This window comes from Denticeps clupeoides, chromosome 20 (genome assembly GCF_900700375.1).
Source record: "Denticeps clupeoides chromosome 20, fDenClu1.1, whole genome shotgun sequence".
Lineage (NCBI taxonomy): Eukaryota > Metazoa > Chordata > Actinopteri > Clupeiformes > Denticipitidae > Denticeps > Denticeps clupeoides.
In genome coordinates, this window is record NC_041726.1 from 12,479,830 (window position 1) to 12,495,602 (window position 15,773).

Below are 15,773 nucleotides of genomic sequence, written 5' to 3' on the forward strand. Positions count from 1 at the left end.
AAATTATGTATATAAAACCAAAGACATAGAGGTCCATCTTATGATGAGAGCTGCAGCCAAGCTCATGGTCATCTGGGTTGGAACTGCTGAGCAATAAAAAAAAAGGTCCTGTGTTCATTTGGCCCAAGATCTGACTGCTCAGATCTTCCAGTGTAGGATAGGAGATTCAGGAGATCTTCTGTGGTGGTGAGCGCCATCTACTGGTCTGCTGAAGTAGCAGCACCAGTGCCAGTAGTGGTTCTTCTTCTGCGTTGTGTAATTTTTTTATTTCGTTTCTCGAACCGCAAATGATGAGCTGACACCAAGAGATCTGCTGTGCCACGTGTATTCTCTCACAACTCACGCCATGTGTCCAAGAGAACTGAACAATAACATAAAGTATTTACAATTTATAATTCTGCATACCTGTACAAAAGGGCACATCAGAATATCAAATATCACACATTGCGTCTTTCTGCACCTCTCTACAATATACAGTATTATAAAAACATAAACAAAAATATTCACAAAATAACACATACAAAATATTCTTAATATGTACATAATTTAAAATGAAAAAAGAAATAACTTTTTGCACCCCCCACCTCTCACAACTCACGCCATGTGTCCAAGAGACCTGAACCGGGTCTCCAACCCACTAACCCAAGGGCGCGGCCACATCCAAACAAGTGTCGGGGGGTGATCAAAGTTTTATAACCCACATAACTTTTTACAATAACCATAAATTGAACAAACAAAAATACAGAAACATATTTCACATAACCAGAAACATTAACACACTTCAACATTCTACAATTAATTAAACACCCAGATTGTCATTATAATTCCCTCACCCACACCAGAATACAGTTAACCAAAATAAAAATCTTTAGAAAATAAGAAAATAAAAGATACAAAGCACACATTTAAAGAAATATACTAATAAATCATATCACTCCGGCACACCAGGGATGCCAGTAAACCCACTGGAAATGTGGGAGTCTGTGGAAGAGCATCCATCCCAACCCCTCCATGTCACACCACAACAGGACAACGAGGGTCCTTTTGTAAAAGGCACCTTGGTGTGGCAGGTAAACACACTACTGCCCACTCTGCAACATACTCATTAAATGTATTTACATTCATATTTAGCATGTATGTGTTTGCATGTCTTTTTTTTTTTATTTCACATTTACATATATTTACATTTATAAATGGAAGTAATACTCTGCATGAACTTGAAGACTGGCGTTTTACATCAACTGTAAGAACAAAAGTTAAGCTTTTAGAGGTCGAACATGCTCCTGCACGTGTGTAGCTGTTTTTTTGGTTTGTTTAAAGTTCTGTAACAGGCCGTGTTGGTAATGCTGAACCTTTTGCTCTGAGAGAGAAGTTGCGAAACATCTGGCCAGGATGATCCTATATCAGCCAATGAGAAAGTGTGCAGGCCCTTCCCCCCATCCCCCTGCTCGCCGCAGGAACCCAGTGCGGTAAAAGGGCTCAGCGTTATTCGGGGTCGGGACGACTCTCCGCTGGGGTCCAGCATGTCTCTGTCTGCAGGTGACTCGGACTCGGTCAGGTTCGGGGGGGCGTACAATCGGCTGGACAGTGCTGATCACGATGGAGCTCATCTCACCAGGCCAGATGTGCAGCAGCACCGCAGTGGACGAGGTAAGGCAGAATTACCGAATTAATAAAATGAATTTAAACAGAACCAGTGCTCTTTCACCGTGTAAGGTTCCTTCACAGGTTGCTTGGCAACTTATAACAGCACGTTTTCACAGAGTTCAGGTGATATGGGGTCTCAGATGCCAGGTTATTGGGTATTTTAGCTACTACTGGAGTGACCAATCAGATAATGAGAATGTAACGGCCATTAAAATGTGCCTGTTTTTACCTATGAGCTAAAATGCCCACGTTTGGCCTAAAATCAGAGCAGTATTATCCACTGATGGTGCAATGTTTGATGGATGTTGACCAGAATTGCCCAAAATGTTTATTCAAAGTGATGCCATTAGTTGTGGAAAACCAGTTGCAGAGCATCGCAGTCAATGGTCTGGTAATTGGTTAGGTTTCCTTGTTTTGTTGGTTTATGATCTAGTTGGTGCTGAACTTGCATGATACAATAAGTCCCGACAGCCACCCTTCACAGACTATCTCACTTTACAATCTGAATGAAAGTCAAGGGGGGACGGACTGTAGGTATTCTTATAGGGTGGTAGTAGCCTAGTGGGATAGACATTCGCCTATGAACCAGAAGACCACAGTAAAGTGTCCCTGAGCAAGACACTTAACCCCGATTGTCTCCGGGGGGGACTGTCCCTGCAACTACTGATAGTAACGTCGCCTTGGAAAAGGGCTTCTGGTAAATGCTGGTGGGATCATACCTTATACCAGTTGTTGATGCTGTGTATGCAGCATTCATCAGGAAAATTCAATATTATTCCACATTATAATATTTTCCATTGAACAGCACAACCAATGGGTTTGTGTATTTCTCTGAGAAGCCTTACCATAGGCTACGCAATGGTATTGATGTTTACTGATTTGCCATAATGGTGGCACACAGGGCATACAAGTATTTCATCATCCCACCAGCATGTATTTTATCCAGAAAACGTGAGGTGAAATGATGACAGCTCTCTATTGTCCATTTCTACTTTCTACAGGATTTGTCCTACCATCCCAAAGCATCTCGAGACAACCTTACAAACTGGCCACAGCATGTCTGACCGCCTTCAGCCTCATCCTGCTGCTGACCCTGGTGGTTGTGAGTCTACAGTGTGAGTTGTTCTGAATATTCAGTGGTAATTTGTTGTGTCTTTGCAAGTTCTGAAATGTAAATTCTGAGTATAAATAAAGAGATACCAGGTACATTAGGTACCACGTAGACATTTTCTGTCTGGTAGTGATCTAGTGGGTTAGACACTTGCCTATGAACCAGAAGACTACAAAGTCCCAGGTTTAAACCTCACTTAATGCACCGGTGTCCCTGAGCAAGAAACTTAACCCTGAGTGTCTCAAGGGGGTCTGTCCCTGTAACTACTGATTGTAAGCCGCTCTGGATAATAAGGGTGTCTGATAACTGCAATAAATATGTAATGTAAATATACATTTGAAGAATTGCTTTTAGTTTAGTATGTTTGGTTTATTTGAAGCACAATTTGAGCATCTTTGGATGTGGCTCTACTTACCTGATGAAAATTCATCTTTGCAGACATGTTTGCACATGTAATGTAATTACGAACAGAGCAGAAATGCAGACTCGTGGTGAACTCACCCAATGCAAATAAACCCGCTGGTCGGGTTATCAGGTATAACTTTCTGCAATCAAGTCAATCAAGCTTAAATCGCTGGAACTGGTGAACTCACAATTAACAAAGTTGTACATGAACTTGTGAACTTCCTGATTCTTAAATACCAGGAGAAGACAATGTTCACATGGTCTCTTCCTATAAACATGGCATGCATGAACCCATTTAAATGCATCAAATCTCAAAATGTATATTTCATAAAACATTGAAATATATAATAAAATTGAAAAATTATTTAACCCCAAGACCATATAAAAAGTATAAAAATTGAAAGTTAGCTTTAAAAGGTAGCCAGGTATAGCAATCTTCTCTGTTGTTCCTTTTTATATATAAAAAAAAGCTGTAATTAAAATTTTTTCTTAAGATTTAAGAGAGAAAAAATATGAAAATGACATTTTTTTGCTGATGGTGGGTGGTTTAAATATCTATTTTGTTTTGCTTCCTCTTTTTACAGATAGAAATGTTTCCAAGGACAAGCAGAGCGCTCTTTTCCACAACTCCACTTCTGCTCAGAGTCAAGGGCAGAAGCTGGAGGTGAACGTGACGGCTCTGACTGAGTACATCAAGACGCTGGCGAAACAGAGAGATGAGCTGCAGAAAACAGTCAAGACACTTGGTTGGTAGATGTGATGGAGTGGATCTGGTGTATGTGTGAAATAAGTTGTTTTCATGGTGAAACACTGTGTGATCAAAGGTTCAAAATTCAAGCAACTAAATTACTTTTCGCAACAACCCCCTTAAAAAGCAGAATACACATAATAACAATAGAATAAATACATTCAGAATACTACCAGGACAATACTACCATATCTGTTGGTTTTCATTGATTTTTGCATGGATCGATGTGAGGAGCTTAAGCAAGTTGTGCCCAGGATGAGTGGGGTCCTTGATGATGGTGAGGGTGCTTTTCACACAGTGAGTCTTCCATCTTAGGTGCAGACTCATCTGTAATAATTCTCTCTATAGTACATCTGAAAGTGAAGTGATTGTGAAACACTGCAGCACAGCACACGGTGACACAATGAAATGTGTCCTCTGCATTTAACCATCACTCTTGGTGAGCAGTAGGCAACCATGACAAGCGCCCGGGGAGGAGTGTGTGGGGAAGGTGCTTTGCTCAGTGGCACTTCAGTGGCACATTGGCGGGTTGGGATTCGAACCGGCAACCTTCTGAATGCACAGTCCCTACGTCCCTAACCGCTAGGCCACCACTTCCCCATAACTCCACCACTTTGTCTAAGGTAAAGGTGCTGTGCTTACTTCCACTGAGGTGTTGCCAGGAGATGTATGTGATGGTGACACCAGCTTGGCAGTGGTCTTTGCTCTTTTGGTTATTTCTTATATGTAAATGTATTCTTATTATCTGCAAAAATAATATTAATGTTTGAATCATGGGTGGATTGATGTTGATGGGTGAAAAGTGTATGGAGGAGGGGGAGGGGGACATCTTCGAAAGCTTTGTTCATTGTAATTAGAGTAGGGTCTTTTTTTTTCCATTTTAGAGAGGACCTGCCTTCCTGACTGGCTTCCATTTGAGGACAGCTGTTACTTCATCTCCACCATGAACAGGATCTGGAAGAACAGCCAGGAATTTTGCGCTGAAAGGGGTGGACACCTGGCGATCATACACACTGCAGAGGAACAGGTATGGGAATATGTGTGTCACCAAGACGTGTTTCTTTTGTAATTCGAGTACATTATAATGGAATCATTGTTTATCATCATTTGCTGAGGTGGAGATGTTACAGCATGTGGATTCTCACTTGTTTTGTAGACTTTCATCTGGAACCAGTTAGTTCGAGGCCACTGGAATGCTTACTGGTTTGGGATATCAGACGAAAAACTTGAGGGGTCATGGCAATGGGTAGATGGGACTGAACTGGTTGGTGGGTAAGTGACAAAATGACACATAAACACATACCAGTCTGGTATTTCAAAAGACATTTTAAGAACTTTACTGGCCTGAAAATGAGAAGACCCCACCCCTTCTCTAGTATGATGGACATAGAAGGGTGAAAACGATTTTATCTATCCCTTGATGGTTATCAGCAATTTTTGTATATGAGTAACCATCAGTAAACATACAATTTACTATTAATAGACTATTTACACAAGAGTACGCAGTTTTAAGGTCTTTGCCAAACTAGGTTCTTCTTTTTCTTCTTTTTTTCTCATTTGCTTCTAATAATAAACTATGTTCAAAAAGGAAAAATGTATGATTCTCTCTTCTGCTTTTTATTTAAAATGGTCTCAATGGTTAAAGGGCTTCTTCCTGGATAATATGGAATGTGACAAAACATTGGACAAACTTGTGACTGACATTTTTGGAAAATTGAATGAATGACGGACAGGCTACTATTAGTCAGAAATAGTCTTGGATTGCCTATTATAGCACCGGAGAAATACATGACCTGTTAAGTATATATTTTTGAAAAGCTCCTATGTAGATAAAACAGGGGCTTTAATGAGCTTTAAGATCTGTGCCATGTTCTGTATGTTTTAGGTTCTGGGAGGTGGGTGAACCCAACAATCACATCAATGAGGACTGCGGCTACATTGTGAAGACCCAGGTCCTGAGCCGCAAACCAACAAGCAGCTGGTATGATGCACCATGCAGCATGTCCTTGCCCTTCATCTGTGAGAAAGAGGTCCCATCTAAAACAGCAGTGTAAGCAAAAATAAAATACCTCCAATGCACCAATGCTGCAACGTATTTTGTCTGCCAACATTCCAACATTCAACATTCCTGTTCACAAAATGCTTATTTTTCAGTTCTTGTGTGGACTGTACATAAAGTGAAGGCTGGATGCCCTGTTGTGTCATTTAATTACACAAGGATTTATGTCATATGTAATAAATTGTTCAGGCAGTGTTCCAACTGCATACCATCACATCAATGGATATCAATTGTACATAAAACATCATCTGATAATATTTTTTTTTTATTAATCATGTTGTTAACCTTTTTAATTATATCATAATCATTACTAGATCATTTTGGTTAAGTTAATTGTGTTTGTGCACATAGGATACAGATATACAGTATGTACTAGGCATGGGCAGAGATTTATGCCAGTAGAAACTGAAATTGAACTGAATATATTTTAACCTGAATTGCACACTGAAATTGAATTGTACAAATTGAATCTGAATGTATTAAATTGCATCTGAATTCCAATGAAATTAAAACTGCATTTTACATCCATAAAAATTGTAACGCAAATTCACTTCACCAAATTCAAATTCAGAATTGTGTGACCTGCACAATCCGGGTCCTTGAGAAAAAGCAATCAAGCTCAGACTCCCAATGCAGCTTATTTCCAAGTTGTGAATTTTGATATTAGTAAGTTCTATAAAGGACTATGCATCATATTTTCTATAACCCACTACTGAGGGATGTCACCTTCATGGACAGAATGACCTCCTGAAGATGGGCTGTGCTCCAAACCAAGCTCTCATGATCTCACCTCCTAGACATTTGATTGGCTTACCTTCTCACACCTAGCACATGACCTTGACTTAATGATCCCATTGTGCATTAGGGAGAGAAAATAGTATTTAATTAACCCAGTTCCTACAGTTCAAGTAAATAAATCAATAGCTTGCAACTATAAAACGCAACAACAAATTGAATCCCTTTGCACATAATGTAACAAATCTCTTTGCCAATCATTAGTTCAATTAGTGTGCAATTGGTACAAAGTATAAAAAAATATAAATCTGCCTGAAACTACATTACATGATGGACCAATTAATGAGAGCTTTTAACGTCTGTCCTAATGTTAATTAAAAACATACGTTGGGATGATATAGAAATGTCTCTCTATGACTCCCTCTCTCCATCTCTCAAGATCTTTTCAATCCCTCTTTCAGACCAGCATACTGTATTTTTTTCAAGGTGGTGCTGAGGGTTGAATGAGTTTCAGACCACGTTCTTGCTCCTGCTTCCTGAGCTCGTTATCATGGAACAGGAAGTCGCGTAGCCTGCTTCTGTCACAGTCTGTTAGGCTGGATTAGGTAGAGGTAGATGATCGACAGCCAGAGGTTCCAAAGGAGAATGATGAGTGTTCTGCTTATTGTTTCAGAGAGTAGTGATTGTTCTGTGCTGTGAAAGGTCATGTGACACGGCTATCTTGTCAATATCAATACGTTTTCTTGTCTTCTTGCAGGGGAATGAAAGTATTTCAAAATTTCTTCTGTCCAGCAAAATCAACAAATTTGACATTACGTGTTTCTGCTGTATTGACATGAAACAAGTGTTAAACTTAAAAATACATAAGGAAATCAGAAAAATACTGATTATGATATGTAGAAATATGGAAAGGATTAAGGAGATCATCATTAGGTGTGGGGGCAGGGTGTTTTCACTAACTGATAGAACTGATTGGTTTTCAATGGGATTAAGCACTGTAATTTATTGGTATTCAAAAAAATACAAATTGGACCCGAGGTCACCTCAGTGCAGCCTTAAGAGACAATCATCTCTATGATCAGAATCAGAACCAGGTTTATTGGTCAAGGAAATTAGTTCAGCCATTGGAGTCTCTCAAGCAACAAATGCAATAAATTATATATAACAAAAACATTTTAAAAAATCATACAATTGGCTATATACAATTAAGATCTTATTTATAGGCTTATACAATTTGCAAATTGTAAAGGACATGACACATAGTGCATAAAGTGCAATAGTCAAGAATGTATGAGGAGTGTTGAATGTATGAAATTAGATTAAAGTAGTATTACAGATATGGAGCATGATATAATCAGAGAAACTAATTAGCAGTCATATTGAAACTTTCCTTCCATCTCCTTCATATGCATGCATTGCTAATGTTTAATAAGCATAATTTATTTGAAGGTTTTCAGCACTTGATAACCATCTTTGATGTTCAGTTTCATCTCTTGGTGTACACAGTTACGTTGTACATATTATTATTCTCTTTGGGAATAATAGAATTAATTTCCTGATCTGCTTTTTAAATATGTAATTGAAAAGGTCAGGGGTCAAGCTTTTTCGCCATAATCCATAATTCTTTCCAGAAACCAGGCCTTAATCAAATCCAAAGGTTGCTTGACTGTTGAATACAGTTCCATGGCAACAGCACGTGGGCAGAGAGAGAGAAATGTTGGCTAGTGGCCTCTCCCCGTCTCCACCCCCTTTCCACTTAGACTCCGCCCCAGTGCACATGTCTGCAGTAGCTTGCTGCATGAACCTCTAGCCAGATTACTGTCAGTGAGCATCCTGAACTGCACCGGTCATGGCTGCCTGCATGAGGAATTCATCTCGTCTTCATGAAATCGGTGTAGAACTGTTCCCTCCATACCCACAACCTGTTTCTGCTGCCCCTTCCTGCCACACGTCTTCACTGTGTTTGATGGTGACGCACGTTCGGATTCACCTGCTCTAAATCCTTAACAGGATTGCAGATTCCCCGGATATCCAATTAGATCGTGATTAACTGGGCTCAGCTCATTAGCTCCCACAAACTAATACAACCCCTCCAGCTCAACCCCAACACCGAACAGCCCACAACCCACGACAAAATTTCATTTCGTTATTCCGTTACGACACCAGTGATGTCATAACGAGTTAACATCCTTCACTTCCATTTTCTTTTTTTTTTATTTATTTAGTTTTTATTGACATTCTGTATCAATTGTTACATGTACATCTATCTTAAGTATTAATCACAAAGTATCAACATGAATGCCTGTTCTCCAGAAATAAAGAACATTAAAAACAAAAAAACTGTAGAGGTTTGGTCACTGCTATATATATAACATATTATTGTCTCAGGTTAAGCAAATCAATGTCCGGCCTGTGTGGTGTTATGTAGTCTATCCATTTCTTCCAACGTAAAACAGTTCACTTCTCCATCCTGCATATAACCATTGTGATGTCCATCCACATGGTCCATTGTCCACCAAACACAAGTTTGGTGTAAAAGTCTCTATTATAATCTCCGTTTTAGTGTTTTTCCTTGACTGTCCATCTGAATTCTTGTCTTTAGTGCTTTAGTCTGATATCATACTCAACTGTAGGCCTCCTTGGTATCTACACCATTCCGCTGTACACATCTTACCACATCGTTATTCCCTTCGTCCTTTGCTTTCCTCACCTGCTTGTCTTTTGACCCCATAACCTGCTTTCCTCCTCCAATCGGTTTACCTGCCTCCCTTCGTCTTGCTCTCCTGCTTCCCCTCCTCTCTCTCTCACTCCCTCCCTCCCATCACCTTTTTTCTCTTTCCCTCGCTCCCTCTGTTTCCATCTTTGGGCTTATCCCTTCATCCCTGATCTCCTTCATCCCCTCCAATCCTCATCTGTTCCTCAAAGGAGGACTGGGGAGAGAAAGAGAGAGTTTTTCACAGGTAAACCACAGCCAGTCGGTGGGGAGAAAGCACAGGAGGAAGAGAGGGATAGCGTGACAATCCTGTGGATAGAGGAGTGCAAAACAGCGCTGAAGAGGAAAAAGGACTGGAATTAAAGGCCCACTGTCAGAAGAGAGGTGAGAGATTTAGTTTTTTTTTTTTTTTTTCGGCATTTCACCACACTTCTCTGGCACAGTCATTGTCACGCTGATTTTGTTTGTGCATTGGGTAACCTAACAATATGCAATCGTCAGCAAAAAAGCAATTCAGATCAGTTTGTTTTTTTTGCACATTTCCTTTTTCTGTTATGCCTCCTCAGCATAAGGGGACATTCGTTGGTTCCAGTAGGCTGTAGCTCCTCTAGCAGGAGCCTGAACTTCCTTCATCGAACTCACTGGTGGAGAGTCACCAGGGATGCTGAGTTAGCATCAAAGATGCAGTTAATGTCAAAACTGCTTCGTCCTTGCTTCTGACAACTGTCCCTCCCCCACTTCCCAACACAGTGTCTCTGGTAACTTATATCAATAATTCAACAGATATTATACTTTTTTTTAATTGATATAAATGAACTGCTGCAGATTAGTTTTGTTGGTTACAAACTTCGTCTTCAGCTGGAGGTTTGCAATGTAAAATGTATCAGAGACCATTGAAATGTCTTTTGACATTTTGACACAGTGGCCCATCCATATCAAATTTATAAGCTGCTCTATTTCTCTCTCTCTCTCTCTGATCTAATGGTAAAGAGCAGTCGGTAATCGGATGACAAGAGCTTTGATTTTTAAGGCGTCTGTCCAGGCTCCTGCTGTGGCTTTAACCCTCAACTACGCGCTCCTAATCCCCCTCCTTTTCCCATCACTCGCATCACCTACGGGAACCTTTTTTCTGTTTTCTGACGTTGTGAAGGACCTGCAGAAATATTATCTACCTGGTTTTGTTCTGTCCTGGCCAGCTTGTCTTCAGTAGTTTCTGTGAGTAATCAACCTTACCAGTCATTGCCATGGGTGAAATGGAGCAGATGAAAAAGGAGGCCGATGGCCTGAAGACGCAGATTGAGGTACATGGACATTCTTCACAACTGCACTATTGGAACTAACACGCTAACTTCATGCTGTCAGCGCTACAGCTAACAATATTTAAATATCTTAATTTTAATTTTAAAGGCCGCCCGCAAAGCGGTTGCAGATACCACCATGTCAGCAGCGTCTGCGGCGGTGGCCCCAGCACCTCGGGTCCAGCTGAAGACCAGAAGGACGCTGAAGGGACACCTGGCCAAAATCTATGCCATGCACTGGGCCACAGACAGCAGGTAATGAACTGTGATTCCCCAGATGCATTAAAAAGTCAATCGAAATGAGGTCAAGAGGTCATTTTTGTCCCCATAAAAGATCTAATGTTTCCACAAACTGAGCCATACGTAGTCTTCAAAGAGTTATGAACAATAGAGAACAATGTTCTCTTTGGTTCTGCTTCTTTTAAAAATAGTGTGTAGGACATACTTTTATGTCTCTAATTTCTCTAAAAATGTTTAGAGGAATTAAAATCCAGGCAATTCTATTGTCTTCTAATGTGTTTCAGAGCACATTAGACTTTGCAGTTAATTGACTCTGCTCTGTGCCTTAAGCCATAGGCCTAATCTTGTCTTGACTAGTCTTGAGTTGCCTTACAGGCTTCGGCTAAATTGTGGTCACCCTTTAATGCCAAGTTGGATCAATTTAAAGGCTCAGGTAGACTAGAATAGCTTGAGCAAGCTGCAATTTCTCAAAGAAAAAGGAGAATTCAAATTTATTCTAAAGTGGGAATAAAGGTGCTCAATGTAAAAATGCTATTATTTCTTTCAGTGAAATTATATTCCCAAATTAGTCAACATTGCCCTCACCTCCGCTCATAAAATAGAGTAAAAACATACCAGCCTTTCATGTAGCCCCATGGGTTTGAAAATACCCATGGTGCAGTAGACCAGAATCCTTTTTAACGGATGAGGTTTCCAAAAGACAAGAAACATGCTCCAATATTACAATTCTGAAAATGTATTGTATTGAAAATGTGAAGTAGTATAAATTGTATGTGTTTCACTATACATAAAACTCAGCAAAAATTGAGGTGGAGCTGCCTGTTTTTTTTTTTTTCTCCCAGACTAATGGTCAGTGCCTCACAGGATGGCAAACTCCTCATTTGGGACTCTCATTCTGGTAATAAGGTAATAATCTGCACACAAACCACCATACACTGAAAAAAGTCTAGAAATTACTACTAAGGTCTCATATTAAAATGGGTTAATTGAATAAAATAGAATGCATTTTGTTACATATAAAAGTATAGTATGTATAAGTAAAAAAATTAATTTCAGAAGTGTACATTCAAACAGAATGCAGAATGTTAAGGGCAGTGTCCTTGTTATTCCTGCAGATAAATGCAGTTCCCCTCAAATCATCATGGGTGATGACCTGTTCATACGCCCCTTCTGGAAATCTGGTGGCCAGTGGTGGTCTAGACAACATGTGCACCGTCTACAACCTGAAGACTCCAGTCGTGAAGACTGTAAAAGAGCTGGATGCACACACAGGTATTTGGTTAAATACTTTTGTATCCTAATTATTGGAGAGGGGAATTTCAGAGCCTTACCATATCAATCCATTATCCAACATTACACATTCTCAGTGGCCCCATTTATAAAAGTTGCATGTATCATAAACCAAATACAGAATAGTCCCGATAACAGTTTACCCTAATAACTCTTTATTATATTAAACTTTATTTAATTAATGCAGTGGCTACATGGAATAAATACATGGAATGTTTACATTTGATCCAGAGCCTATTTTTTGTCAAGAGCTTACTATGGATGTCAAAGGTCATGCATTTACTGATGCTTTTCAGGTTATCTGGCCTGTTGCCGTTTCCTGAGTGACAGTGAAATCCTCACGGCCTCTGGTGACACCACCTGGTACGTCGGGTGTAACATGTTCTGTCATTCAGGTTTTTGCAATCTAGCAGTGGCACTTATTTCTCTCTGTGTCTATCCCTCAGTGCTCTGTGGGACATCGAGTCTGGGAAGCAGAAGACAGTCTTTCTGAACCATGTGGGCGATTGCATGTGCCTGTCACTGTCTCCTGACATGAACACATTCATCTCCGGCGCCTGCGACTCCCTTGCCAAGCTCTGGGACGTCAGAGATGGCACCTGTAAGCAGACCTTCCAGGGACACACAAGTGACGTCAATGCCATTTCGGTGAGTCACATGGGCCTCTGACCACTGACCATATTTAAAGGGCACAGGGCACAGGCAAGGTAGCAAGAGGGCTGTAGAAATATAAGCATTCTAGCAACAGTGCAATGACCATAAATTAATTTTTTTTTTAATATTCACAATTTGAAAATAATAGTGTGTACGTACACTAAATCCTGCATTCTCACCCCACAGTTCTTCCACAATGGCAATACTGTGATCACAGGCTCAGACGACTGCACTTGCAAAATGTTTGACCTGCGTGCCGACCAGGAGGTCATTAGTTACCAGGATGCTCAGCTGAACGCTGGCGTGACGTCACTGGCCCTGTCCGTGTCTGGCCGCCTTATGTTTGCTGGATATGATGACTTCAACTGCAACATCTGGGATACACTCAAGGGCGAGAAAGTTGGTTAGTAAAGAAGTTTGGGTATCTTTTTTGAGAACATGAGCGAGTGTCCGAACAATAGATGGGTCAGGTACAGAGGAGAGCCAGTCAGATGTTTTGAATTGATTTAGTCCCAAGAAAGAGTGCTTTGGCCAGGTAAAAGATGACAGTAATCAATCAAACCTCAAATTCTCAAATTCTTACACAACACCATCCATTGGACTTTGTGCCATTAACTGGTGTTTAGTAATATGATATATGATGGCTTAAATATCATATAAAATTTTTAAACAACGACTGTTGTTCTAACAATGTCATCAATCTGAGCTACTCTAATAGGTTATGAGATTAGAATAGAATAAATTAGCCAAGATATCTTGGGAGCTATTTAGTAGGATGCGTCTCCTTATAAAGTATGATTAAGTGGGCTTAAAATTAGATGTACATCTGTCTATAAAACTAAGGTGTTTTAGTACCATTTATCAGTACAGCTATTTCTAGCGCAGTCAGTGCTGTTTATTTGTGGCCTGCATGCAGTGTGTCTCACTCCATATCTTCCTGCTGTCCCTCCCTCCCTTCAGGTGTGCTATCTGGCCACGACAACAGAGTGAGCTGCACTGGGGTGCCTCCTGATGGCATGTGTGTCTGCACCGGATCTTGGGACAGCTTCCTCAAGATCTGGAACTGAGCTGTTCCTCCAGCAACAAGCTGAGCGCAAGGGAGAGGGGGGATGAAGTGGAAGGGAAAGGGGGGTGTGGGCGGAGTCGGAGAGGGGCAGAGATGCGAGTGTGGGAGAGGGTGGTGAAGGAGGCCTTCTCTCCTCCCCCCTCCTCCTCCTCCTCCTCTTCCTCTGGAAGATGAAAGTGAATGGGACTTCTTAAACGCATTTTCATAAGAATGCCACAAAATGATATAAATGCTACAAATATGATGATGACCATCTTTTTAAAAATATTAATATAAAAGTATATCTGAAAATGGTTAATTAAGGATCATTCTATAAAATGATATTTTATTGTATTTAATGTAAAGACGATAGTTTTTTGACAATAAAAATTGAAGAGAATTATGTGGAATAAAAGTTTAGAAATGTATTATATATTTTTTTTTTCTGAGATAAGATTTAAAGCCCAAAACAGATAGCAAAAACACTGTCCAGAATATGTATTTAGGTAATTCATTAGTGCACAGACTGAATATAAAGTGCTGTTTCGAAGCACATGCTCAGTTTAAATGTGCAACTGCAGCACCGCAGGAGACATCTTGGTCCATAATGACGCTGTTGGACAAAACTGGCTGCTGCTTTCCTGTTGGCTAAAATATAGTATATATTTCACTGCCCAGAGGACACTCAGTACTTAAACTAGTCAGCTAATTTTACCCATCGTCCATAACTGATCTGCTCCATACAAGTTCCCCATAAAGGATTCTGTTAATATTTCACAAAAACTGCCTCTCTGTAAAATGCAACGGTTGTAAAAAAAAAAGAAAAAAAGAAATGTTTCTAATAAACATAGAATTCTGCAAACTACACTGGTGTTGATTTATGACCTATATTAATATTAATAAATATTGTTGGTTGTTTTATGTGTTTCATTTGTGATGCTATATGTTCTCAGATGCATATAAGCAGGGCTCAGATCGCATTGCAACTTTTGGGATAGTTCTATTATCTGGTGTCGTTCTACACTATCAAAAAAAGGTCAAAATGTGATGCTGTACCACTGGGTCAGGGCATCTCCAGAAATATAGGTCATCTTGGAAGGTTCCCAGTATGAAGTGTATCAACCAGAGGTGGTCCAGTGAAGAATAACTGGTTAACTGGTGACAGGTTCATAAATCTCTTAAAATACGTAACACTGACGTAACAGTTAATTGTCATCCTGTTTGTCACCATATTTCCAAGTTGTGAAGTACCATCATGAGTTGAACAATTCAAATCTGTGACTCAAAAGTATCAGGGATAATCTAATTGTAAAGCTTATCTATTACTGTTTTCTGTGCACAATGGCACGCTTTGATATTAATTGACTGTCAGCACAAATGTTATTATCAATTAAGTTAAAGGTTCCCTGACATTATTTTTTTTTTGCTTTTATATCGTTCTTAGTGGTCCCCTAATACTGGATCTGAAGTCTCTTTACGAAATTCAGCCTTGGTGCAGAATTACAGCCACTTTTACCCAGTCCCACAATGAGATTAGACAGGCTAGGGGAACTGATATTAATGTTAAATCTGCTCACATAGTGAAATTTTCATGTCAGAGGACATTTATATGAAAGTTTTTTTCTTTTGGTTTATTTAAAGTAGTTGTTGATTATTTTAGATAAAGTATGAATATTTAGTATATTCAGTTTGAATTGTTATACTTGATCATGGCATGGCAGTTATGATTTATCACCAACGCCGTGTCACTTGGCACTTGTGACAATCTATATATTATTGCTGGCCGTGCGAAGCTTTTTGTGTCAAACCTTAAGTAATGTTTGATCTT

General features: G+C 39.8%; 2 protein-coding genes across 2 annotated transcripts; both read left to right on the forward strand.

The window, feature by feature from the left end:
- Nucleotides 1–1,441: 1,441 nt before the first annotated feature.
- On the forward strand, nt 1,442–7,103 carry LOC114770116 (C-type lectin domain family 4 member E). Its single transcript, XM_028963768.1, has 6 exons — nt 1,442–1,650; nt 2,649–2,762; nt 3,748–3,909; nt 4,796–4,938; nt 5,068–5,183; nt 5,797–7,103. The coding sequence occupies exons 1-6, from the start codon at nt 1,524–1,526 to the stop codon at nt 5,963–5,965; spliced, it is 831 nt and encodes a 276-aa protein (XP_028819601.1). The 5' UTR covers nt 1,442–1,523; the 3' UTR covers nt 5,966–7,103.
- A 2,445-nt stretch (nt 7,104–9,548) lies between these two features.
- On the forward strand, nt 9,549–14,810 carry gnb3b (guanine nucleotide binding protein (G protein), beta polypeptide 3b). Its single transcript, XM_028963765.1, has 9 exons — nt 9,549–9,802; nt 10,615–10,719; nt 10,826–10,971; nt 11,799–11,862; nt 12,072–12,228; nt 12,543–12,609; nt 12,693–12,894; nt 13,087–13,303; nt 13,861–14,810. The coding sequence occupies exons 2-9, from the start codon at nt 10,663–10,665 to the stop codon at nt 13,965–13,967; spliced, it is 1,017 nt and encodes a 338-aa protein (XP_028819598.1). The 5' UTR covers nt 9,549–9,802; nt 10,615–10,662; the 3' UTR covers nt 13,968–14,810.
- Nucleotides 14,811–15,773: the final 963 nt, after the last annotated feature.